Raw genomic sequence first — 25879 nt, 5'->3', positions numbered from 1 at the left:
AGTTTTGGACACGCATGTCCAGAACTCGTGAAAGAAGACACATGTTTTAACATGTGTATAACGCCATGGAAAATGGGAAGTTCTAGATATAGTTAGAAACTTGAGAGAAACTGGGGGAGAGAGAGAGAGAGAGAGAGAGAGAGAGAGAGAGAGAGAGAGAGAGAGAGAGAGAGAGAGTCTGAGGACGACAAACGACAGTCCAGACATGGACATTCGAATGTCTAGAAGCGAGACGGTCACTTTTGAAACTAGAATGTGAAGCTTTGAATTCTTGACTCAGAAAACCACGACCGGTCTGGAGAAGAAATAAACCCATCATGTGTTTTTATAAACGTCGTCTTTGTGTTGTGATTCTACAAAAAGGTAAAGTGAAAATTGTTATTATATGTCTTCTATATCATGTGGTTTAGAATGTCTTGACATACACATCTCATGTCTACAATGTGAACTCTGCATCTCATATCTACACTTCTAAGTATGAACATTTTAATGTATATGAATCTTCATAACAGAAACAACAACATTCTTTATAAAACGAACAATCTCTTTACAACATATCTCTCACAACGACAAACTCTCAATAAGACTCTCTAAGCATCACTTTTAATAAGACTTAACAACGAACAATTTTAAGACTTAAAATAACAAACAACAATAATAATAATGAAACCTTTATACAACACAAACAAACAAACAAACAAACAAAAACAAAAAAGAAAATATTTTTGTGTTTTTATGGTCTCATTGAAAAGGTCGAAGTACTATAAACCCTTTGGGTTACTTTCAGAACGGATAAAAAAAATTAATAAGACAATAATTTTGCCAGTTTGAAAAATATACATATCTATGTATATATTATTAAAAAGTTATGGAGTTTACTCAACTCTATAATAAAGACCAATGTGTATTTATTTGGACATAAATAGATATAAATGTTCATTCCGTCACACGAAAGTTAATGAGTAAAACACTACCTGTCAGACGAAACCACTTCCATTGTTATGGAGAAAGGAAGAAATCCTTCAGTCAGCTGCATCTCCACCATTTGAAATAAATTCGGAAATAATTCATTCAGTCTATTTCCGTAACGAGACGTTTTATTTCTTTATCCGTTTCTCCTCTCTATATCAACTTTTTCAAGTCTTTTCGTTCGTTTTCTCTTTCCAGTTTGAGACGTTTTCTTTTCTTCTTTCTTTCTTTTTAACTTCACCGATTAATTTTATATTTTATTTTTACTCTTATTCATACAAAACAAGGCATATTGCTACTTGAACGTAAGGGGTTACGATTTGGCATCATACTTACAGGTGCACTATGTGGGGAGTTCAGCAGCGAGATGCCTATTCGCGTTACATTTAAACTTCTGCATGTTAATACAGTCAGGGAAACAATAAACAGAGAGGGAATTCCAAAGTCCAATAGTATGAGGGAATAAACTATTAGAGTAGGAAGCTTTCCAGCATCTAGTGACCTCTACAGTGAAGGGGTGGGATTTTGCTGCTGATCGGGTTAATCAATGATGAGGGGGTACAAGTGATAGGATTGTGTAAGAGCACACTGTAAAACAAGCATATGGGTGCAACATTGCGACGATGGGAGAGGGTTGGGGGGTCTGTTGACAGCGCGGGACTTATTAGATTAGATTTTTTATCCTGATAAGAACGAGTGACTAGCCCAGATATCGTGACAATATATTAGTATGAACACTGGAAAAGTATATTTTCCCCCGATATTTTTGACGGAGAGTGTTCACTAGTAATCTATCTATCTATCTATCTATCTATCTATCTATCTATCTATCTATCTATCTATCGATCGACTGTATTCTATCTACTATTATATAAAAGGAACTTTGTGTGTGTGCGTGCGTGAGTTCGTATGGACTCGAAAACGGCTGAGTCGATTTCTATAAAAGTTCACACAAATATACTTTATGTATCTGACAATATTCTTAGATAGGTTTTGTATCGGAATGTCTTCGATAAATATCGATAATCAATAGACGAAAAAATCCTATGAAAGAAGAAACAGTCGATTTTGACAAAAGTTAATAATTTATATAACTTAACAAGTGCATTTGAAAAGTGTTATTACCACACAAGCAGAAAAAAGCACGGCATATAAAATCAACAAGGCTCTTTGATATGACAGGGGCGGGTTCGAAATGAATATTTCTGTATAGAGCACAGCTGAACCATGCTACTTCATTTTACATGTCAAATGTGAATTCAAGACATTATATATATTTATATGTAATAAAATAAGCAATAGTTTCTCTACAGTGCAATGTAGACTACAATATACTGTGAACTAAGGGAGAGCATGTGAAGCTTCTTCTTGGTGCACCGCGATGGATCCCTAATTAGAGCAGGCAAACAATTGATTTGATTGAAAAATGGGCGATTTCATCGATTTCGATGACAATAAAAATATGGGTGTGAAACATTCGTTGATCATCATTCAATCCCAGACAACGTCGGGTCTCCCTGCTAGTCTACCATAAAATAACCCAACAAGCTTACCGAGGCGACTTAATGCCGTTAGGCATAAAGACTCCGAGACATATTTCAAAAGACGATTGAAAAAAGAAATTATTGGGGGGAAAAATATATAAGTGAGGACGATATTTGGGCGAGAGCGTTCATATGAGAAAAACTGAAACGCAACACCGATCAAATTTTGAATAAATGAAACAAAGTAAGCATCAACATAAAAGAGTATGAATGCGAATTAAATTGCAACAACATATTATATTTATGATATCAAATCTCTTTTTATCTCCCCCCATACACATTAAATATTTGCATCCTAAAAACCAAAGAAAAAAAATAAGTCCACAATCATAATTTTAAAAAAGTAATTTCTTTCGATGAATGCCTATATTTTCTTCTTTACTGCCTTACACGCGTTTCGCAACCCATAACGAAAAACATTGCTTTCTCTGTATTGGCTGCTCCTCAGAGGTGATCAAATATTGATAAAAAGTAGACACAATATTCACAAAACGAAGGTGACTGCATGAGAACCTTGCAACATGACGTAAGATTTTTTCTGGGGTAGGAGAAATTTTCTCTGATTATCATTTTTAAAGTAATTGTTACTGAAAGTATGAATAATAATATCGTTTCAACAAACATCTGGTAGATGACTGTTCCAGGTATTGGTAACAACGCATATGTAATTTAATTTATTTTCAACGATACAAATTGCGTGGTTTGTTTAAGTAAGAATGATGTTGATAAATGTTAATTATTATTATTAAATAAATGTTTGTGTGGGACTTGTACTTTATTTTTTACTTATTTGTGTGGGAATTGTACTTTTTTACTTATTTGTGTGGGAATTGTACTTTTTTTTACTTATTTGTGTGGGAATTGTACTTTTTTACTTATTTGTGTGGGAATTGTGCTTTTTTTATTTATTTGCGTGGGAATTGTACTTTTTTTTACTTATTTGTGTAGGAATTGTACTTTTTTACTTATTTGTGTGGGAATTGTACCTTTTTACTTATTTTTGTAGGAATTGTACTTTTTTTAACTTATTTGTGTGGGAATTGTACTTTTTTTTAACTTATTTGTGTGGGAATTGTACTTTTTTACTTATTTGTGTGGGAATTGTACCTTTTTACTTATTTGTGTGGGAATTGTACTTTTTTTTAACTTATTTGTGTGGGAATTGTACTTTTTTTTACTTATTTGTGTGGGAATTTTACTTTTTTTACTTATTTGTGTGGGAATTGTACTTTTTTACTTATTTGTGTGGGAATTGTACTTTTTTTACTTATTTGTGTGGGAATTGTACTTTTTTTTACTTATTTGTGTGGGAATCGTACATTTTTTTACTTATTTGTGTGGGAATTGTACTTTTTTTTACTTATTTGTGTGGGAATTTTACTTTTTTTACTTATTTGTGTGGGAATCGTACATTTTTACTTATTTGTGTGGGAATTGTACTTTTTTACTTATTTGTGTGGGAATTGTACTTTTTTTACTTATTTGTGTGGGAATCGTACATTTTTTTACTTATTTGTGTGGGAATTGTACTTTTTTTTACTTATTTGTGTGGGAATTGTACTTTTTTACTTATTTGTGTGGGAATTGTACTTTTTTACTTATTTGTGTGGGAATTGTACTTTTTTTACTTATTTGTGTGGGAATCGTACATTTTTACTTATTTGTGTGGGAATTGTACTTTTTTACTTATTTGTGTGGGAATTGTACTTTTTTTTTTTACTTATTTGTGTGGGAATTGTACCTTTTTACTTATTTGTGTGGGAATTGTACTTTTTTACTTATTTGTGTGGGAATTGTACTTTTTTTTACTTATTTGTGTGGGAATTGTACTTTTTTACTTATTTGTGTGTGAATTGTACATTTTTACTTATTTGTGTGGGAATTGTACTTTTTTACTTATTTGTGTGGGAATTGTACTTTTTTTTTTTACTTATTTGTGTGGGAATTGTACCTTTTTACTTATTTGTGTGGGAATTGTACTTTTTTACTTATTTGTGTGGGAATTGTACTTTTTTTTACTTATTTGTGTGGGAATTGTACATTTTTACTTATTTGTGTGGGAATTGTACTTTTTTTACTTATTTGTGTGGGAATTGTACATTTTTACTTATTTGTGTGGGAATCGTACATTTTTACTTATTTGTGTGGGAATTGTACTTTTTTACTTATTTGTGTGGGAATTGTACTTTTTTTACTTATTTGTGTGGGAATTGTACTTTTTTTTAACTTATTTGTGTGGGAATTGTACTTTTTTTAAACTTATTTGTGTGGGAATTGTACTTTTTTTACTTATTTGTGTGGGAATTGTACCTTTTTACTTATTTGTGTGGGAATTGTACATTTTTTTACTTATTTGTGTGGGAATTGTACTTTTTTTTACTTATTTGTGTGGGAATTGTACTTTTTTACTTATTTGTGTGGGAATTGTACTTTTTTACTTATTTGTGTGGGAATTGTACTTTTTTTACTTATTTGTGTGGGAATCGTACATTTTTACTTATTTGTGTGGGAATTGTACTTTTTTACTTATTTGTGTGGGAATTGTACTTTTTTACGTATTTGAACTAAGGTATTTTATTTTTGTTTATCAACTATTAGTTTCTTTTTATAGATTGTATAATAGCGTTTTTTAAAATGGTTTTAAAGAATTTTCTCTTTTGTTATTGTTGTAAATAAGTTTAATTTGACCGTTTGTGTTTGTAAGGAAGATATAATATAGTTTTATATTTACGTTCGCTTCACAGTTCACAAAAATTCTTTATTTGATTTTGGGAAGGTATTTTAGCGAAAATAAAATGCCTTAGTGTTGGCCGTTGTTCTTTTGCTGTGTCTGATCGTGGCCTTCAAACTGAAGTAATTGAGAACAGATACTATTCTTTAATCCTATCCGAAGGCCAGAATAATACCAACACTAAACAACTGTACCGAACACTTTGTTGACACATTTTAGAATGAAAGCGATATGTAATAGGATAAACCTAAAAAGAAAAACAAACTTATATTACAATTTCTTTCATAGGAATTATATTTACGTCATTGGAAAGAAAGAAATTAGAGATTTAAACCCTCCCAAGATAGAACACACACGCACGCACGCACGTACGCACGCACACACACATATATATATATTGAGATAGCTGTCTGTCTAGCCGCACTGATGAGCTGTGAAACAGCGAAACAGTACTGTATGTAGATGACTATAATGCACCCTATCTTGGGTTGAGCATATTGGGAAGTGATATACAAATCGCCATTAGCGTATTAAGCGAAGCTCTTTGTGTAAATAAATCGAGTGGAGGCATTTGGACGATGTCAAAAACATCGTTAATTCATTACCCTCATAGCAGTAGCTGTATAACGTAATGTTGAGAAGTCTTGACTGTCATTTGGGCGGTCAGGTTTCGGTCCTGGCTTGAGGCAGTTGCCTGTCTAGCTGCACTGATGAGCTGTGAAACAGCGAAACAGTACTTTATGTAGATGACTATATACACACACACATATATATATATATATATATATATATATATATATATATATTATTGAAACGTCTTGTCAGGCGAGTGCCACTCCCTCAGGCACTGAGTCCATGAGCCGAAAATGACTTTGGTCCTGTCGGCAAAATTCACACGCTCCAACAGACATGACACTGAAGAGGTCACTAGTATACATAATATATATACGTGCACGCATACATACATATATACACATACATACATACATACATACATACATACATACATATAACACATATATACGCATACATACATACACAAACATAATACACATGCATATACATACATAAACATACACAAGACGGTCAATGGCATACATACATATACATATAAATGCAAATATACATATATACACATACACACATACATATCTGTAAACATACACACATATATACATATATACATACACAATGCATAATACACATACATACATATACATACACACACGCATACATACACATGAACATACATATAAATACACACACACATACAAATACATACACACATATACATACATATACACATATGTACACACATGCACATATATATATATACGCTTACCTACATATACATACACATACATGAATATGCACTCATACACAAACATGCACATACATGATGATTGCAACGTCTTGTCAGACGAGTGCCACTCCCTCAGACATTTAAAATCCATAAGCCCAAATGTCTGAGGGAGTATCTATACAAATATGATGTTACAGAGTCTTAGCTTTGTACGACAGCTAAACCTCTCTCTCGGTTCAAAATGTTGAGATCCAGCAACAAGCAAGAGCAAGATAGCCAGCAACAAATTAAACTGCAGACCAGCTTAATGCGGGTACTGGTCTTCCGCTTTATGGTTTTTAAAATCAGAGATTTGCTTCTCCTAGAAAGGTTGCCTTCACCACGGCTTACGGGAGCCCTCTCCACGCCAACACATATATACATACACTCAAATATACACGGTGGTAGTTGGCCGTTGACCCAGAAAAAGAGTCCATTCGCCCTTTGGAAGGTCTTGTTTTGTTATGTCAGGTCATGTCATATGCTACTGGTACCATGTAACCCAGTACTACCTGCCTCATGGTCGGGTCACCGGCGACTAAACTGCACATACATACATACACATGTACATGCATACATACACATACATACACACACACATGCATATATGCACATACACACATGCATATATACACATATATACAAACAATATATATACGTATATACATACACACATACATATATGCATACATATACACATATAGATACATATACACATAGATATACATATACATACACCTGTACATGAATATACATACATCTATACATACATATATACATATAATTATGGCAGATCAATTATTACATGCTTCCAGCATTTCAGGCCTACACGCGTCACAACTTTTCCATGGCTGAGGGAGTATCTATACACAGATGATGTTACAGAGTTTTAGCTTTTTACGACAGTTAACTCTCTCTCTCGGTTCAAAATGTTGACATCCAGAAACAAGCAAGAGCAAGATAGCCAACAACAAGTCAAACCGCAGACCAGCTTAATGCGGGTACTGGTCTCCCGTTTTATGTTTTCTTTTTAAATCTAAGATTTGCTTCTCCTAGAGAGGTTGTCTTCACCACGGCTTACGGAAGCGCTCTCCACCCCACATACACATGACAATAAACACATGCGTACATACAGATGTACGCCAACATATGTATGCATGTGCATGCAACCATAATCACGTAGAGGCACACAAATACGCACATACATACATATGCCTATATATACGTACACACACATACATGTAAAATACACATGAAGGAACATTCCAAAAGTCATACATAGTAAGTGGTCAGCGGCTGGACCGTTTTTGTCCCTTTTTCATCCTGATCTTTTTCCTCCTTCCTAGTACATGATAATGATGATGATGATGTTGAAAAATTCACACATAATTTTCTAAATAACTCAACGTACGAATCGAGGAAAAACAACAGTCCAATTGATATGATTTACAGACGCTTGTTTTTTTTTGTTTTTTTTAAAATAAAGTTTGTTTTAGACTCACACATATCGAGTACATGATAATGATAATGATGATGTTGACAAATTCACACATAATTTTCTAAATAACTCAACGTACGAATCGAGGAAAAACAACAGTCCAATTATACTGATTAGCAGGCCGCTTGGCATTGCCCGTTCGTAAAATACATATAAATATTATATTTTAATTGACGCAGATTTCTTATTTATTATAAATAGAAATACCGTAGGTATTAAACGTAACGTTAAATGAAGTAAAAAAAAAAAAACAACAACAAAAAAAGAAAACACGGAAAGAAACATGCGCATGCGATTATTATGTTTTATCTAAACAGTTCACTTCCTTTAAGAAAAAAATACTCTAGCTGAGATTGGAACCAAAACCTAAAAACGGCGAGTCAAGTACGATAGCCATTAGACCAGCTTGACAGGATCATTAAACGTGTTTTCAAACATACTTATCCTTAACATAAAGAAGCTGTCATGTTTCTCGACCGCGTATGCGTAGTCATGGAACAGTTGACAAACATAAAAAAAACCGCCGACCGCCACGTACTAATTTGCTAATTTTTACCCCTTAGCAGCCATTTTTCCGTATTAAAAATTGCCAAAAAAGCTAGTATATATATATCACATGGAATCATGAAAACTGAAACTGTATAATTGTAAATTAACCCTCTCCCTTCACCCTTACCTCTTCCTTCGTTTTTTTTTGTGTGTGTTACCATAAACTAATACCACACCAAATAATCGAGGAGGGTCAAGGAGGATGGAAAGACAGAGGAGAGAAAGCACTAGCTTGACATCGCTTGGTTGAGTGCAAAGAATACTGAAACCTTTGGGGGGCTTATTGCCACCCAAATTCCAGTGAAGACCAATGGTCGTCGCCAATGAGAAATCAATGGTAAGCGGTTGTTGCAATAACGCAAATTTATCTGCAAAGGTTATCGAAAGAGGTGGAGAGTATTTGAAATATGGGAAGACTTGTTGTAATACTACAGTTGCAGTTTTCATGATTTCATGTAATGTTTCTTTGCGTTTTATATCTGTAGCAGTTTATGTATGTCCGGCTTGTGCCTGTAGCTCGTGTGTGTTAGACTCCGCATTCAATGATTTTCCTTAATGTTTCAGCCATTTTCGTTGTTGTATCTTTTCAGCCATCCCTCTGAATCCAATCTTTACCATTCTTTTTTCAAAGTTTTTCGGTATTGTTCCTAGTGCTCCTACTATTATTGGTGTTATCGTAACATTCTTCATCTTCCATATTAGTTTGAGCTCACTGGCCAGTTCTGTGTATTTGCTTCGCTTTTCTGTCTTCTTGATCTTCACCCCATGGTCTGTTGGGACGACAAAAATCTACAATCTGGCAATACTTTTTTTTCTTGTTAATAATTATGTTCTCAAATAAAAATCTATGATGATGGCGTGTGTGACTGCGCCTAGTGAGTAAATAGTAAAAATAATATTAATAATAATAATAATAATAATAATAACTTTTACGAATAACATTAGTATTACTAATTGCTTGACTTACCGTAGATCCGAAAGGCATATTCGAGCTTGGCTCGCATGGGTGATTTATCACTGAAAGCGGAAAGCATTTCTAGGAAATCTTCGAAAGTCATATTTCCGGTTCCGCTGTACGAAAACACGTTGCAAATTCGTTCTCGAAATGGATTCACCTAATAAAATCCACCAGACAGAAAAAGAAAAAAGTAAACGATACATATAATGAATATGTTTCATTTGTCTTTCTACAGCATATCAACTGTTTTAACAAGTTATTTTAATATCTGTTGTACGCAAAAGTGCATAAATAATCATCGAGGGTGAGCAAACTAAAATGGCCAATGCGAGGCTGACTACATGAGGCATACAATTCAGTGCTTAGAGATTAGAATTTCTCAACACTCCTATTTTGATACGTAGGTACAAAATGTGTCCAACAGTCTACACTGGAGGGTACACAGATAAAGCTTTCTCTATATTGCGCAAAACACTCTGGAAACCATTGAAAAAAAAAATTCGAAGCAATTGCTATTAATTTGCGCCAACGGTCTCTGCGAAAGCAAAAGGAGTACACCCATAATTTAGAAATTATGGGTGTACGTTGGAAATATTTCTTTTTTCTCCTTTCTTCCATATTATTTTTTCAGTTTGTTTACCCTTGGTGGTTATTTATGGTCTTTTTAATTGCTTATCGCTCCCAACGATTACTATGAAAAGTGTCGATCTAAAGACGTCTCAGTGGAGTTTAATTTTTTTTATTTACCTTTTTGTCCCCCACGTTTTTTATGTGTTTTAGAGTAAAGGAGGAAAATAGTTTCTAAGTGTTTCTTGTTTCCCTTCGTTGTGACACATTTTTCTTCTTTAGTTTAGTTAAAACTTCTTTGGTTAAATGAAAACCTTTTTGGTTAAGTTAAAACTTCTTTGGCTAAATCCAAACTCCTTTGGTTACGTTAAAACTAAAAATAATAAGAAAAATATCTTAATAATAATAGGGTTGCACCCAGTATGATTCAAATGTTTAATAAAAGTATATATATATATATATATACACATATATATATATATATATATATGTGTATATGTATATATGTGTGTGTGTGTATGTATATGCATATATATATATGTATATGAAAGAGAGAGAGAGAGAGAAAGAGAGAGAGAGAGAGAGAGAGAGAGAGAGAGAGAGAAAGAAAGAGTGAAGTTTTGTCTTTTCTAATCGAATAGTTTCGTTTCAATGATTTCAAGTTATGAATAGAAATTAAATTGCGAAGCGATAGCGAACGGATTAAACTTGTTAGTTTTGAAAATATTTTTATATACTTACTCTTAACGCCGGTATACTTTGAATTAACGCCATCGGCAACTCACATGTCCTGTCTTCCGATACGCTCTCATAATCCAACGCTCTAAACATTTTGAATGCTCTGAAACAACATAAAATGGTGGTCTCGCTATGAGATATTTTAATCATTGTCAATTTGATTATACAGGGAATATGGATGCCGAAAGAAAGTATAATACATGGACTTTTATTTAAAAATTAATATAAACCCCTTCATTCGCTACCAGTTTTTCAAGTCGATCAGGAATCGCATCAACTGATTTCACAAGTAATTCTTGCCGATTGATAGTCATAACTTTACGCATTCGCCATATAAGTTCTAAATTTCTTGGTTTAGTTAACTAGACTTGTTCTTTCAGCCAGCTATAGAAAAAAAAGTCTCAGGGCGTTAAGTCAGGCCAGCCATTCGTGCGAACTACGACGACCTAACCATCCTCAAAGGAATTAGGAATTCAGCCATTCACGAACAACAATAGCAAAGTGTGAAGGTACCTTACTATGTTGAGGGATAAAATTTGGCTAATTATTAGTGCTTGGGATAATATTGAAGATTTGATTTTTATGCAAGATGGAACTTTTTCACATAATAATAAAAGTCCATGCGTTATACTTCCTTCTCATATTATTTATTTGTATAAATTATATTTAAATAAAAAAATTGTATGTATCACCATGTATATAAAAAACAACTGCAGTCAAAACTGGTGTTCCTCAGATAAACTAGAAGCGTGCATAAGGTGTCAAAGAATAAAAGCACCACAGACTTTAAAGAAGAACTTTATGTATGGTTGGTTGTTTTTGTTTTACGGCATATCAACCCTTTTCAGGTTATTTAATGCCGAATCCAGTGATTTTGAAGAAAAATTTTTTTAATAGAATATTTTTGTTGTTTTTAAGTCGGTTTCTATTCAACCCATAGTTGGAACCCTAACAGGTACTACCACTCCGGGTCAGAGTGGACCTGGGAGCAATGGTAATTAAAGGGTGGCTCCACACTCCCCAAAGCCCGCAAGTTGGGGCCTCCGCACTGGATATAGTTTAAGGTCATATCTAGGACCCCCATTGAGGGACTTTTACCCTCTGCAGGGGGGCAGTCGGCGTATTCTATTGCCCCACCGACAAGGCCGGAACTTTATGTATGATATTCATAGAATTGAGATGTATCCCAATCATTTACATATTAATTGACCAATGTCGTGCTCGAAGGCACACAAGCACGCCCCAAACACTTCACGAATCACGAAAACAATCACACAATGTAAACACACGCGGCAAGATAGGCCAAACTGTCCACAATTTCAGCTGCAGGTTTTTCTACTTCTATCAAACCAAATCATCTCAACCGCTGTTCCACAAGGACAGTATCTTCCCACGATAAAAAAACAAAAATAATAAAATGGCGAAACTGTATAATCTATTCCACTATTATATTTCTTAATGTACTTCAGTTTTGTTTCCATCTGTTACACCTCCGCATTGTATCGGCTTCGATTAATTACCTTTATGAAGTGAAAGATATTTTATTAAGAAAACAGAAAAGACGTTCATTCATTTAATATTAGGTTGGTGCAAAAATAATCTTATATATATATATATATATATATATATATATATATATATATAGTTGAACGTAGAAAAAAAAAACAGCATTATTTTTGCACCAACCTAATAATTTTATTTTTCTTATCATTTTGTTGTAGATGCGACGTCCTACCGGATGCTAGACATTCACCCGCTTTCTCATACATCCCAATAGAGAGACCTTTCTTTCTTTTCGTTTTTTTTCAAGATTCTAACCGTCTCTTTTAAGTGCAATAAAAAAAAAATTTCTTGCATTTGGTTCACCGGGTATATTTGCCAAATAGTTTTTTAAATTATTTTTTATGAGTCTGGTTGCTCCTATAATCACTGGAATGCTCCTATAACTCTCTCCTTCCTTATTTTGTCCTTTAGTCCTCACATTCTATTAGAGCGATGTTTCTGACAAAGGAGGAAAATTGCTGTTTGAGGGTGGGGGGTCAGAATCTATTCTTCTAATGCTTATTGTTAGTTAGGTTTTTGACCCTTTTCTTTTAGCTCTTTATATGAAGTGGCTCAATTTTTCTTTTTTACTCACGTTCATCACAAACAAGGCACATCACCACTTAGACATATTTGGGACGATGATGATGTTGGTTTACGTTACAATTAAGCTTCTACATGTCGGTACAGTCAGGGAAGCAGCTGGGCAGAAAGGAATTCCACAGTCTAATTGTTCGAATGGAGAAACTATTAGAGTAAAAGGCTTTCCACCATTAAGGGACCTCAACAATGAAGCAAGTTTGTTGGAGGTATGTACGACGAGAGAGCATGTTCATCAGAGAACATTCAATTAAAATAATTGTAAAACAAGCACAGAGATGCAACATTGCGGCGATGGGACAGGGGTTGGAGCTAAGTTGACAATGCGAGACTAGTTTTTGACATTTGTTTTAGCTCCTTACATCAAGTGGCTTCATGCCTTGTCTAGTGTGCTGACAGTAATTACTAAATTGTTTTCAAAAAAAAAAAGTACTTGATTTCATTTCTATTGCTATTGTGTTCGATTCTGATATTCTGCTTAATTATATTTTGTCTAACAATAATGTAATGTGTTAATATTCACACGAATACAATTCAAGTAAAGTATAAAAGAAATAGAAACTAAGTAATCTCTTATATATAAAGTTAAGTATTTGTATATGTTTATATATTTGTATGCATAAGATTCAGCCTTAAACTAATTAATCGATAATTATGAATTTTGGAACAAAGATGTTAGACGTAAAAGTGGGTAATGTGGGCTGTATTCAGTTTAATTTACTTTTATGTAAAGACGACAAAGTGAAATTGAAAGTTCTTCGTGAAAATTCAGATAGCTTTGAATTTAGTGAACATAGATATTAGACAACAATCAATAAATATTCTCGAAATCTCAGTTTCTTTAGGGTATGATGTTGAAAATGTTTTAGACGATATAATATGACCATAACATCCAATTTATACATTCAGATATTTCAATTCTGTCAAGGGTATGAGTTCCTTTATAAAAACGTTCATTTAATCTGAATAAAATAAAATACACATCAAGTGCGCTTGAAAGCCAAATCACAGCGCAATATTAGGAAAATAAACAAATATTTTACTTGCTTGAAATTGATAATAAACGCTCATATAATGGAACTCACTCTTTCCACGTTAATGTCGCGTAGCCAACGACACGTTCCAACATTTTAAAATACACTTGCTGAGAGACAACGCGCAGATCTTTACAGACCTTTCTTTCTCCAACTTTACAACATGGAAAGAAAGAAAAGGAAAATAAGAAAGAAAACAATATACTGAGGATGGAATTTGACTCCGAAATATATTTAAATGATAAAATTCAAGCAAGTAAAATATTTGTTTATTTTCCTAATATTGCGTTGTGATTTGGCTTTCAAGCGCACTTGGTGTGTATTTTATTATATTTCGGTTCTGAATTTTTGAGATGCGAAAAAAGAACAACAACAATAACAAAAAAAAAAAAATAAAAAAATAAAAATAAAAACATCAAAACAAAACAGCTCCAAAAATACGAAACCATCTACGAAGCTAATACATTTTCTCCTTTCTTTTCCAAGATGGCAGCCAACATGCCTGACGATGATCGAAAGCTACACCAGCCGAAACATGGCATGAATAACACTCAAGATGAGAACAATAGTCCGATCAAAAGAAGTAATACATTCAAATGTATGTATTACAAATTTTTATTTTTAAGGAAATGTCTTTAATTTCAGCCTTAAGTCTTGAGAAGAAATTGAAATTAGGGGATCTTGCTTAATTCGTGTCTAATGAATATGAACCAAATTTAATGTTAGGCTGAAATTTAAGACATTTCCTTAAAAATAAAAATCATTAAATAGATTTTGATCAAAATTGGAACAAGAATTCTAGACATAAATTTAATAATATCATATCTTGATTTTAATTTTCGTAAGGGGACATAAAATGTTCTGTCCTGACAATTAATTTGCCCGATACTGGGACGGGTATTGTTCTAGTATTTATAAAACGTTTAAATAAATCAGAGATGTAATTGCATTGATAACAGCCCCCCCCCCTCTCCTCGACTATACTTACTTATCCATGTTTTGTCTTCTGGAGAATTAATTCCAGATGCACATACATGTACACGCTTCTGAAACCGAGACGTATTCGTTAAATCTGAAATATAATACGTATAGACGATAAACAGACAGCTGAAGAATTACGCCGCGGAGGCCACATGTAATGAAACCGTCTCGCAGCTGCGATCGAAAGGCGTATGCAAGACGGATATAAAAAGCTTGAACATCGATCAGAACAGTTTTTATTCACCTCAAACAAGGCAAATTGACACTGAAACATAAGGAACTATTATCCATTAGGTGGCATGCACACAGCGACACTTTAAAAGGGGAATTGAACAGCGAGATGTATGTTTAAATTACACTTAAACTTGTGCATATTAATACAGTTGGAAAGTTGTACATGACGTAATAACATATATATAAATATAAAAGCGAAAATGTATGTATGTATGTATGTATGTATGTGTGTTCGCTTTTTCTGTATGTCTACAAAAGGCTTCTTTCAGAGAAACGGTCAATCGGTTCACAACTTTTTAAAACTTTTTATATCACATATAGATCGTAATATCTCACATTAACAACGAAGCTCGCCTGTCTATTAAATTTGCTCGATTTCGGGAAGATAAATATTCAAGATTTATCGCTCGCCGCATGTGGGTTAGTCTTTTTCCTATAACATCTTGGGGGAAAGCGTTCAGCAGTAAATACTATCCCGCAGTCAAACTTGACCTCATTAACTCATTAAAACGGGCACCTGCCAAATCCAAGTAATTAAATAAATTCAAACGTACCCCTCGCTAGTATATTATAAGCTATAACAAAAAAACAAACAGGAATATGGATTTATTATAATATACATGGCGCTAAATATAAAGTCTGCACTGCATTTCTTTTCAAAAACCTCACATTAAAGCTAAGGTAAATATAACTATTTAAACAATCTATGCCTCATTTGATTCGTTTTTTATTCCTCTATAATTTTACCTGTTCATATTTGACTTTTACTTTAAGTATCCTAGTGTACACGCCAATTAAAAAAAAATTCAAATAGAGAAGGCAAAAAGAAACTCCACACAATGGAAAATTGTTATTTAAATGTAACTTTAAAACATTAGTGCAACACAAATACAACATGCACACAATGAACTAGTTAATATTTAGTAGCATAGCCCTTCTGCAATTTGACAGCCTGCAATATTTTAGGCATTCCTTAAATTAGTCTTCGGCAATACTCCGGTGAAAGGGCATCCCACTTCTCTTTAATTTTTGCCCAAAGTTCTTCCAGATTTGAAATTTTATCATTGCATAGCTGCTGCTTGATGTAAAACGATACGTTTTCGATAGGATTGCGGTCTGGAGATTATGCAGGCCAATCCAAATACGGGATATTATCTTCTTCAAGGAACGTCTTGACATTTCCAGTTGTGTGAATGGGAGCATTATCCTGCATGAAGATGGGATTATCATCCAAATTCCGGCCAAAGTGCGGTAGAAAATGCTCAATCAACATATTAATGTATTTAGTCGAATTAATTCGACCTTGTAAGCGAACTATAGGCTCTGAACCATTGACAACAATAATGCCCCACACTAAAACTGAACCTTCACCACATTGCAGCGTAAAAACTTTGCACCTAGGATTTAATTACTGTCTAACCTACTGAACTTGTTTTCTTCACTTTTGACCAATATGAAGTCATGATCTTCATTGCATCTGACGAAGTCCAGACGGCGCATTCTGTTCTTTACAGAAATTATTGGCTTACGTCGTGCAACACAGCCTCGAAAATTAAATTCCTTCAATCTATTCTTAACTGTAGAAAAAGAGCACTTTTTAACAAGATTACACTATTGTTGAATTTTGGGAGCTGTTTCAAATCTGTTTCTGAGGATGTGGATCTTTATAACATTATCTTTACTGTAAGAAGTAACTTTAGGACGACCAGATTTAGGGTCATCACGAACACTGTCGATGTTTTGGTATTTTTGCACAGTAATTCGTACCGTTTTCTCATCATATTTTAATCTGCGGCCGATTTCTCGATTGGATAAACCAGAAAGGTGGAGATTAATGAGCTCCTGACGATCGCCAAGAAGAAAGTCAAGGCATATAGACTAAAAGTTACCTTGTATAACCTGGAACAACAACAATTACGATTAAAAATGCTTTGTTGCCTAAAAAGTGAATATTTTAAGCTGGTTTTAAGCTCATTTGTTGGTGCGGGTTTCTTTTTGCTTTCTTGATTTGAAGTTATTTTTTTAAATTGACGTGATTAGGATACTTCAATTAAAAGCCAAATACGAACAGGTAAAATTATAGAGGAATTCAAGGCAAATCTAATGAGGTATTGATTGTTTAAACAGTTACATTCAATTTAGCTTAACTTTGCAGTTTGTGAAAAATGACAAGTAAGGTCTTTCTAAAAAAAGATCAAAAGAAGAAAGTATAAAACGTTGTTTCACTTACGAAATAATCTCTCTCCGATTAAGAACAGTCAAAGCCTGTAAAAAGAAAAGTTAACAAATTAGTTAAACTAGTTCAGTAATATGGTGCTTCTACAATGTTGTGTGTATATGAAAGATGTTTAAGTTTCCGTCTTTAATTTTAAAGAGTCTCATGAAAAAGGGGAGATAATTGAAACTTCCCAGGGAAGTTTTCCCAAATGTTTGCCTTCACATAAGATCCGCTAGGTATGTTCCCATCATCTGCATGTGTGCGGCACTCCAAATATTTGAGGATGACACAAAAATGCTTCATGCGCGTGGGTATCCTTTATTGTCACATCTTTAACTTTCTCAGCCACAAATTCCTTCTCGGCTTAACATTCACAGGCAACATGAATTGGGACAAATTCGTCGAAGATATTTCTAATGATGCTACAAATAAGGTGGATTCTCTTTACTGTGTTAAAAAAATATTAAAAACTGACAGCAATTCTATGCTTGGGGCAATTCTATACCTGGGGCAATTTTTTACCTGGGGCAATTCTATACCTGGGGCAATTCCATACCTTCTCAGCTGAAAATCTATTCAGTTAAAGGAAAGTAATTCATTACTTTAGAGAACTCTTCTAAAAAAGGAGATCGGTTTGTTGATGATTTCCCTTCAAAGTACTGGAGCTGCCTCTGCTGCCTACAGTGAACATTGATTGATTCAACCACACAACCCAGAGTCATCCTAAGGTAAGCACGACGATTGCATGTGTCATCCTTATACTTGTATTCATGTCCTCTCTACTGTTCTAAGTTGATTATTTATTGTGAGTTATATATAAAAACCATTAAAAAAAAGTCTAGGAGTGTCCTGATATTGAATTTATGCTTTGTCGTGTATGGAATTTCCCAAATGAATCTAACACACAAACTAATAGATGTTTAACATGAAACAGGCTTTCCTACTTATTTAGCCTCTCCTGCCATTTCCTACTTGCGAAATTGTCATATTTGTCTATATTTTGTCATTGTTCAGTTTGCCGTGCAGAATCTGGGTATACCTCTCAATAAAGAACTTTTTGATCAAGTTCTTATTGCAGTTAAACTGCTTCTCAGCAGACAATACGAAGACTGGGTTCAAAAGGTGTAGGGTAATGCTATAGGATCCCACACAGATACCACACTCTATGTATGACTTTGCAGAACTGTTTGATCAACCTGTACTCCCGTTAGCATCAGACTACCTGGCGCCCACATACCGCCAGACATCAAGGGCAGATGTGCTGTCTATGCTTTCAATATCATATGCAGATGTGCCTTCCTCATCAGAACGTATACCTTCCACATCAACAGATGACCCATTCTCGCTTCTTCAAATAATCTACAATGACTCCAAATCCAATGAAAAAGGATTTTTGCATGAGAATATTCACACCTATGCTTCCTAGGCTCAAAAGAAAACAATGATGCCAACGCACAAAGAGTCATCAAACGGCTGTATGGAGAGAGCCTGACCTCAGCTGAATGTTTGCGGCGACTTCAGAAAGACGAAGAAAAGGAAGCACTCCCCCCCAAAAAAAAACAAAAACAAAAAAAAAAGACAGATTCTTGAGGGCGTGGTCGAAGGTCGGAAGAAAAACTCAGAATACCGGTACCAGGAAGGTAAAGTATGTGATGGACAGACAGACGCTGACATCAGAGAGCTTGAAAAAAAAAAAAAAAACAGCAATTACTCAAACAGTGATTACAACCCTGAAAGAGTTCCTTCCAAAGTCAGAATAAACATTTTTGAAAGTTTCTCTTCTGCTATGGCTTGTGCAGTTCGTCTTTTGTCAGAGACAATTGAGAGTTGGACAATTTTCTTTTCTAATCATGTCTACGCCTTTCTATGCTGTTAAATAAATGTTTAGTTTATTGGTTGGCTTTATTTCTATTTTAATTTGATGTTTCCCACATTATCTATTTATCCAACGAAAGGTATGAAATTACCGCATTTTCATATGCACTCAATTTTTTAAAAGTCAATTTTTCTACTTTTCTGTTTGATTCTATTTGTTCTTTGTTGTATGATAATGAACTAGCTGCATTTTCTTTTATCTATATCAAGTGTTGATAAGACTGAGCCTGGAATCAAAGTTGAACAAAACAAAAAGTATAGTATAGAATTGCCCCAGGTTACTTTATCTCTACAAAACCACCATTCGTCCATGCATGGAGTATTGTTGCTACATACGAACTGGTGCATCTATCACTATTATCTCCCTCTTAGACAGGATCCAAAAAGAGTATCAAATATAATAGACCCAACGCTATCGGGTGGGGCAAGTTTATAGCTTGTTGCCTGAGTCGCCCTTAACGAGGAATGCTGATGGGGATGCTTAAGCAATTTTATGCTAGGCAAGAGTGCTCCTCCTTTAGGGGCGCTGGTTGGGCATCCCTACTTTCCGACCTTACGTCACATCTTGCTGAGGTGGGTAAAAACTCAATATCTAAAGCACGTAGAGTGATAGTGCTTGTTGTGCTTCTTTAAAAATTTCATTTCATTCGTTATCTTGTATTTGCTAGTATCCTTAGAAGTTGAACGCTTGTAATAATATATGAATGTCGATAATCCGAATATTGATTCATCCTACTTTAAGTGCTTTTGTCCTTGTATCACGAATCCATTTGCTGTCATGTAAATTATAGATGAGCCGACTCTTATTACAGACATTTCACTGCTTATTATGAAGACGGCGAAGCGGACGAACATGACGTCATCTTGTAACGTAGTCGTTAATCTTCTTCAACGATGTCGGTATATTCTAACACTCAGACCCAACACATTGTGTCTGAGACAGTCGCAAGGAAACAAACAAAACGAAGAAATTCAACTCGGCTTTTTTTTTTGTTTTAACAAAAACATTTATTTCCGTTACTTTTAGACAACGCCTGTATCTTGTTTTTACAGTTTCTCGCGCACTGACATGTGCATGTGCTTAACAAACCTTTGTCTTATCGAACACGTACTTTAAAAGTTTCTCATGCGGCCACCTGGCCACACGTTGATCTCACATTGAAACGCCTTGCTGGTCCTCTGCAGCCTAGGTGTGTTTCCATCCTTTGTCGTCCTTTTTTCTCTGCTTTTCTTTCTCTTCCCTTCCTCTACTGTGACGTCACTTCGCACACTGGTACGGTCATCTGCATATGTGTGATGCGGCTGCTGCTTCTGCTACAAGTGCGTTAGCAGCTCCGTTACAATTTGTTCTCAAGGCTGAAGGAATTTCTGAAGAAGATAGCGAGACTTGGTTGCTGTCCTGAAGTGTAAACCTTCATGGTGTTGTTGAAACTCGTTGAATTTTGGAACGTTGTTTGATATTTTGTGGGACATTATTAAATATTGATGGGAATACGTTAATGTAGATTTCTACGGTGGCTTCTTGCGCAACACGACGTGTATGCTAGACCTAGTTCTTCTGATAACTGATAAGTAAGAATTGGTATTTGCTATCTCAGAAAAGACAAGAAAGGAACACTCGTGATCAAAGCAAGTAACTGCTCCTAGCTAGTACTTATAGTTAAGATATATATTGGAAAACAGAAAACCTCTTAGACAAGGTGCTTTTTTTACATGGTAGTCACCACTTATCAAGGCCCGGAAGCCACTTGGGGATAAGGGTTATTGCGTGTACGGTAATCAATGGGATAGTATCGTAGTGATCGTTAGTATTGGAGACTTGATAAAGTGTCTTACTTAAGGCGGCGGTTCATCAGGAATGTCTTTATGTTGGACTTGAAGACATCCAAGTTGTAGTCAGGTGGGAAACAGGCAAACGGAAAAGAGTTTCACAGGCGTGCACTTCTAAGAAAGAAGCTTTGTTCAGGGAATCTACGTTTTGGTTTTGGCACAGATAAAGTGTGGGGAAAATTAGTGACAGTGGTTTCAGCTAGACGGGTGTTTAGCGTGAAAGATTGGCGAGGGAGTACCAGAGATTGGAGCTCAGACGAGCACTTATCATGGAAGTAACGATAAAACAAAGACAGGCTCGCAACGTCTCTTCTGTGGTAGAGAGGTTGCAGGGAAGAGAAAAGGGCATCCCCCCACTAAGCCACGAAGTCTATTTTGTACTCTGTCAAGGCAGGATAAGCTGTTTTTAGTAGCTCCTGGCCAGATGTGGCAGCAGTACTCCGTCCTTTCTACGGAGAAGTAAAGAAGTGACCTTGCAAAGTTGCGAGAACCGGAAGCTGAATAAGCTGACGGTCATAGCTACATCTGTTCTCTAAGCTAATGTAGAAGATAGTGTTCTTTGGTGAAAGACTTGGTTATGCTAAGATGCACCAAGATGGTCTGACGAATTGATAATAATTAAGCAATGTGCTTAAAACATAAGTATCTCTCTCTTTCTTCTTTTTTTGACCTTTCAACAACTAAACGATCATCATATAAGAACGTGTTGTTTGAATTAATTACACGATAATTCATGTCAGAAGCACCCCGCAGTCTTTGATTTCAGCTCAAGGAATTATCCCCAGTCCTTGGAGGAAGACAACACACAAGCATGCATAATGCCACCGGTCAGAAACGAATAATGATTTTTAAAATTGATTATAATGTCAATGATTAAATGGCCTTTTAGAACTAAATAATTTTATGTGGTCATTTTTAACAACATTCTTTAAAAGAAACATTCGAACCAAGAAAAAAGCTTATATATAATCTTATTTTTATTTTTTTAATCCTTTCGTATGAGGCTTAATAATTTTTGTATTCATTTTATTGTGGACTGTTATCCTCATCTTCATTGTTGTTGTTTCACCACGTTTCGGCCAACTGATTCTTTTGCCTTTCTCAGGTGTTTAATCATGACGGAATAGGGATGCTGAAGCTTATAAGTGTATCCGCAGTAATTGCTGCCTTCTATAGTTCTTGTCCCACTATGGTTTTGGCCAACTAATCTTCTGGTCTGTTTTGGGCAGTATTAAAACCGCTATCTTCAGACAATTCTAACCTGAAACCATAGAGACGTACCGCCTCTATCCACTGAGCCATGGGCCCCAAAGGATATTTTCTGGGTCGAAATGGGGTGAAACAACAACTATTAAAATGAAGATAATAGGGCGCAAAAAAATGAAGAATAAAATGAATACAAGAAGAAAGTCTTTTGATGAAATGAATATTTTGTGAAGAAAATGTAAATGGTACTCTGAGGTAATATTCTGTTGATCTATGATGATGGTGGTGATGATGATGATGGTGGTGGTGGTGGTGGTGGTGGTGATGGTGCTGGTTGTGGTGATGATTATGTTGGTGGTGGTGATAGTATTAATTTATCTTGTCAGACTGAAATAGCCAGATTAACCCATAACATAGGTTAACGGAACAGAAAAGTTTGCAAAGGCATCGTAACAAATGCAACAAAATTGACAAAACAACCAAAAGTAACAAGTGTAAAATACTGTTACCAAATTAACAAATGTACAAGTAACAAAAGTAAACACGTAACAAAAGTAACAAATGTAACTAAATTGACAAAACAACCAAAAGTAACAAGTGTAAAATACTGTTACCAAATTAACAAATGTACAAGTAACAAAAATAAACATGTAACAAAAGTAACAAATGCAACAAAATTGACAAAACAACCAAAAGTAACAAGTGTAAAATACTGTTACCAAATTAACAAATGTACAAGTAACAAAAATAAACATGTAACAAAAGTAACAAATGCAACAAAATTGACAAAACAACCAAAAGTAACAAGTGTAAAATACTGTTACCAAATTAACAAATGTACAAGTAACAAAAGTAAACACGTAACAAAAGTAACAAATGTAACTAAATTGACAAAACAACCAAAAGTAACAAGTGTAAAATACTGTTACCAAATTAACAAATGTACAAGTAACAAAAATAAACATGTAACAAAAGTAACAAATGCAACAAAATTGACAAAACAACCAAAAGTAACAAGTGTAAAATACTGTTACCAAATTAACAAATGTACAAGTAACAAAAGTAAACAGGTAACAAAAGTAACAAATGTAACTAAATTGACAAAACAACCAAAAGTAACAAGTGTAAAATACTGTTACCAAATTAACAAATGTACAAGTAACAAAAATAAACATGTAACAAAAGTAACAAATGCAACAAAATTGACAAAACAACCAAAAGTAACAAGTGTAAAATACTGTTACCAAATTAACAAATGTACAAGTAACAAAAATAAACATGTAACAAAAGTAACAAATGCAACAAAATTGACAAAACAACCAAAAGTAACAAGTGTAAAATACTGTTACCAAATTAACAAATGTACAAGTAACAAAAGTAAACACGTAACAAAAGTAACAAATGCAACAAAATTGACAAAACAACCAAAAGTAACAAGTGTAAAATACTGTTACCAAATTAACAAATGTACAAGTAACAAAAGTAAACATGTAACAAAAGTAATAAATGTAAAAATATTTAAAATCTCAAGTGTTTAGACCCAAAATTGACGGAGGAGTTTGGTAGAGTTTTCAAAGGTAAAATCGTTGAACTTTGACCCCTTGACCACCATATTTCTGGCCGAAAACCGATTAAAAAGATTTTCCACATCTCAGTACCCCTTATGTCAAATCTCGAGTCTCTAGACCGAAAATTGACAGAGGGAAATGCACACACACACACACACACACACACACACACACACACACACACACACACACACACACACAGACATTTTCACTTTTATAGATATATAGATTTGATGACTTTTAATGTCGAGGATCACTTTTTAATTATAACGTTCTCCTAAATTATATTCCTTAGTTTCAGGTACTGTAGTAGGTTACTAAGGTGTCACGTGCCCGGTGATAATTTCCGTATAATAAACTTGAAACCTCGTTACAAGGAAAACCAAATAATTTATTAAATAACAATTTAGTAGAACATTATAATTAAATTATATATACACACCACATTTTTTGGCAATTTTATAAGTTCAAAATATCAGCGACTATCGATCAGAATTTTACAAATGAAGGCTCGTCCGAAAGCCACTGACCTGAATAGTGTCCACATTAAGGGGATAATTCATCAGCCATAGCCTATTTTTGTCACTATTTCCAGCCATAAAATGTTTCCATCATAGTAATTTGTTTTCCTAGTTTTGCATATGAATTACAAAATATGTAATACTTCCGCCAAATTCTGGCCTCTGGAATCAAGTCTTCCCTTGCTGTTATTTCAGATCATTTGAAACCATATCAGCAAGTTTAAGTCTTCCCTCCATCAAAGCTTTAGGGAAACACACACACACACACACACACACACACACACACACACACACACACACACACACACACACACACACACACACACATGTGTGAAAGAAAGGTAATGCGATAATGTTTTTAAGAAAAAGGAGAAAATATTAACGAAGAAAATGGAGGAAGAAAAACAGTTTGAACGCCGAACGAAAAAGTGTTGCGTGTCAGGTATTCTAACGAAAAATTTACTTTCCAAAAGATAATCTTATAAAAATATTGTAATATTTTTTTTATATTAAATATATGAAAACACGCCAGCATTAGGTAAAAATTCTATAACAAAAGTGTTGGTTTTAGTGTCTGAAATGAATGTCGTGGTATTAGTGGACATTCTGACACGGCAAAAATTTTAAAACAATAAATTAAGCCATGTTTTGTTATTTATTTATAAAACACTATTCTTTCGTTGAAACCCACCCAGAAATAAAATTTAAAGAAAAAAAGATTAAAATGTGTAGCCAGTCAACAAAGTAAATAGAATAGTGATAACGGAAATATAATGTAAGAAATTTTGAAAGGAGACAGAAATATACTTGCTACTAAACCAACAAAGGTAGAAAAGAAAGAAAAGGTTAAAGAAGAAAGGCTGTCACGTGCCTCGTGATAATTCCCGCATAATAATAATAATAATAATAATAATAATAATAATAATAATAATAATAATAATAATAATAATAAACTGGCCGCTTCGTTACAAAGAAAACCAAATAATTCATTAGATAAAATTTTAGTAGAACGTTATAATTAAAAATTATACTTGCTTTTATTCGGTTAAAATGCTATAGCAAAATTTCAAGACAATTGGTCCAGTAGTTCTTTAGATTACCTTTTAGTCACATACGAACATTTAAGCACACACACACACACACACACACACACACACACACACACACACACACACACACACACACACACACACATATATATATCACTAACGCTGTCGTCGCTCTAGTCTATACACGGACGTCATGAGGGAAAAAAAATAATGCCTTTATGTCACCATTTGTTATATTTATTTTTGCTACTTGTGGCATTCTTGTTTAAAGTGTTTCTTCTAGAAAGATCTCTAAATAACCTATAATAAGTAACGATTTTAATAT

General features: G+C 34.3%; 1 protein-coding gene across 2 annotated transcripts in view; it reads right to left on the bottom strand.

Annotated features, from left to right (window-relative positions):
- The window catches only part of LOC145296682 (calcium and integrin-binding family member 2-like), a 115376-nt gene that overhangs the window by 52921 nt on the left and 36576 nt on the right, over positions 1–25879 (bottom strand). The window contains exons 2-4 of one of the 2 annotated variants that reach the window (XM_080142633.1): positions 17518–17552; positions 10900–10999; positions 9601–9748 (exon numbers count right to left, since the gene is read on the bottom strand). In XM_080142633.1, coding sequence (XP_079998759.1) covers positions 9601–9748; positions 10900–10999; positions 17518–17552 — 283 coding nt within the window. Of the gene's footprint in view, positions 1–9600; positions 9749–10899; positions 11000–15060; positions 15145–17517; positions 17553–25879 lie in introns of those variants that run through there. The other variant, XM_080142635.1, reaches the window with a different exon arrangement.

The sequence above is a fragment of the Euprymna scolopes genome, chromosome 17 (assembly GCF_053919585.1).
Source record: "Euprymna scolopes isolate OS-2025 chromosome 17, ASM5391958v1, whole genome shotgun sequence".
NCBI classification, from domain to species: Eukaryota; Metazoa; Mollusca; class Cephalopoda; order Sepiida; family Sepiolidae; genus Euprymna; species Euprymna scolopes.
This window is presented reverse-complemented; position numbering and strand designations above follow the sequence as displayed.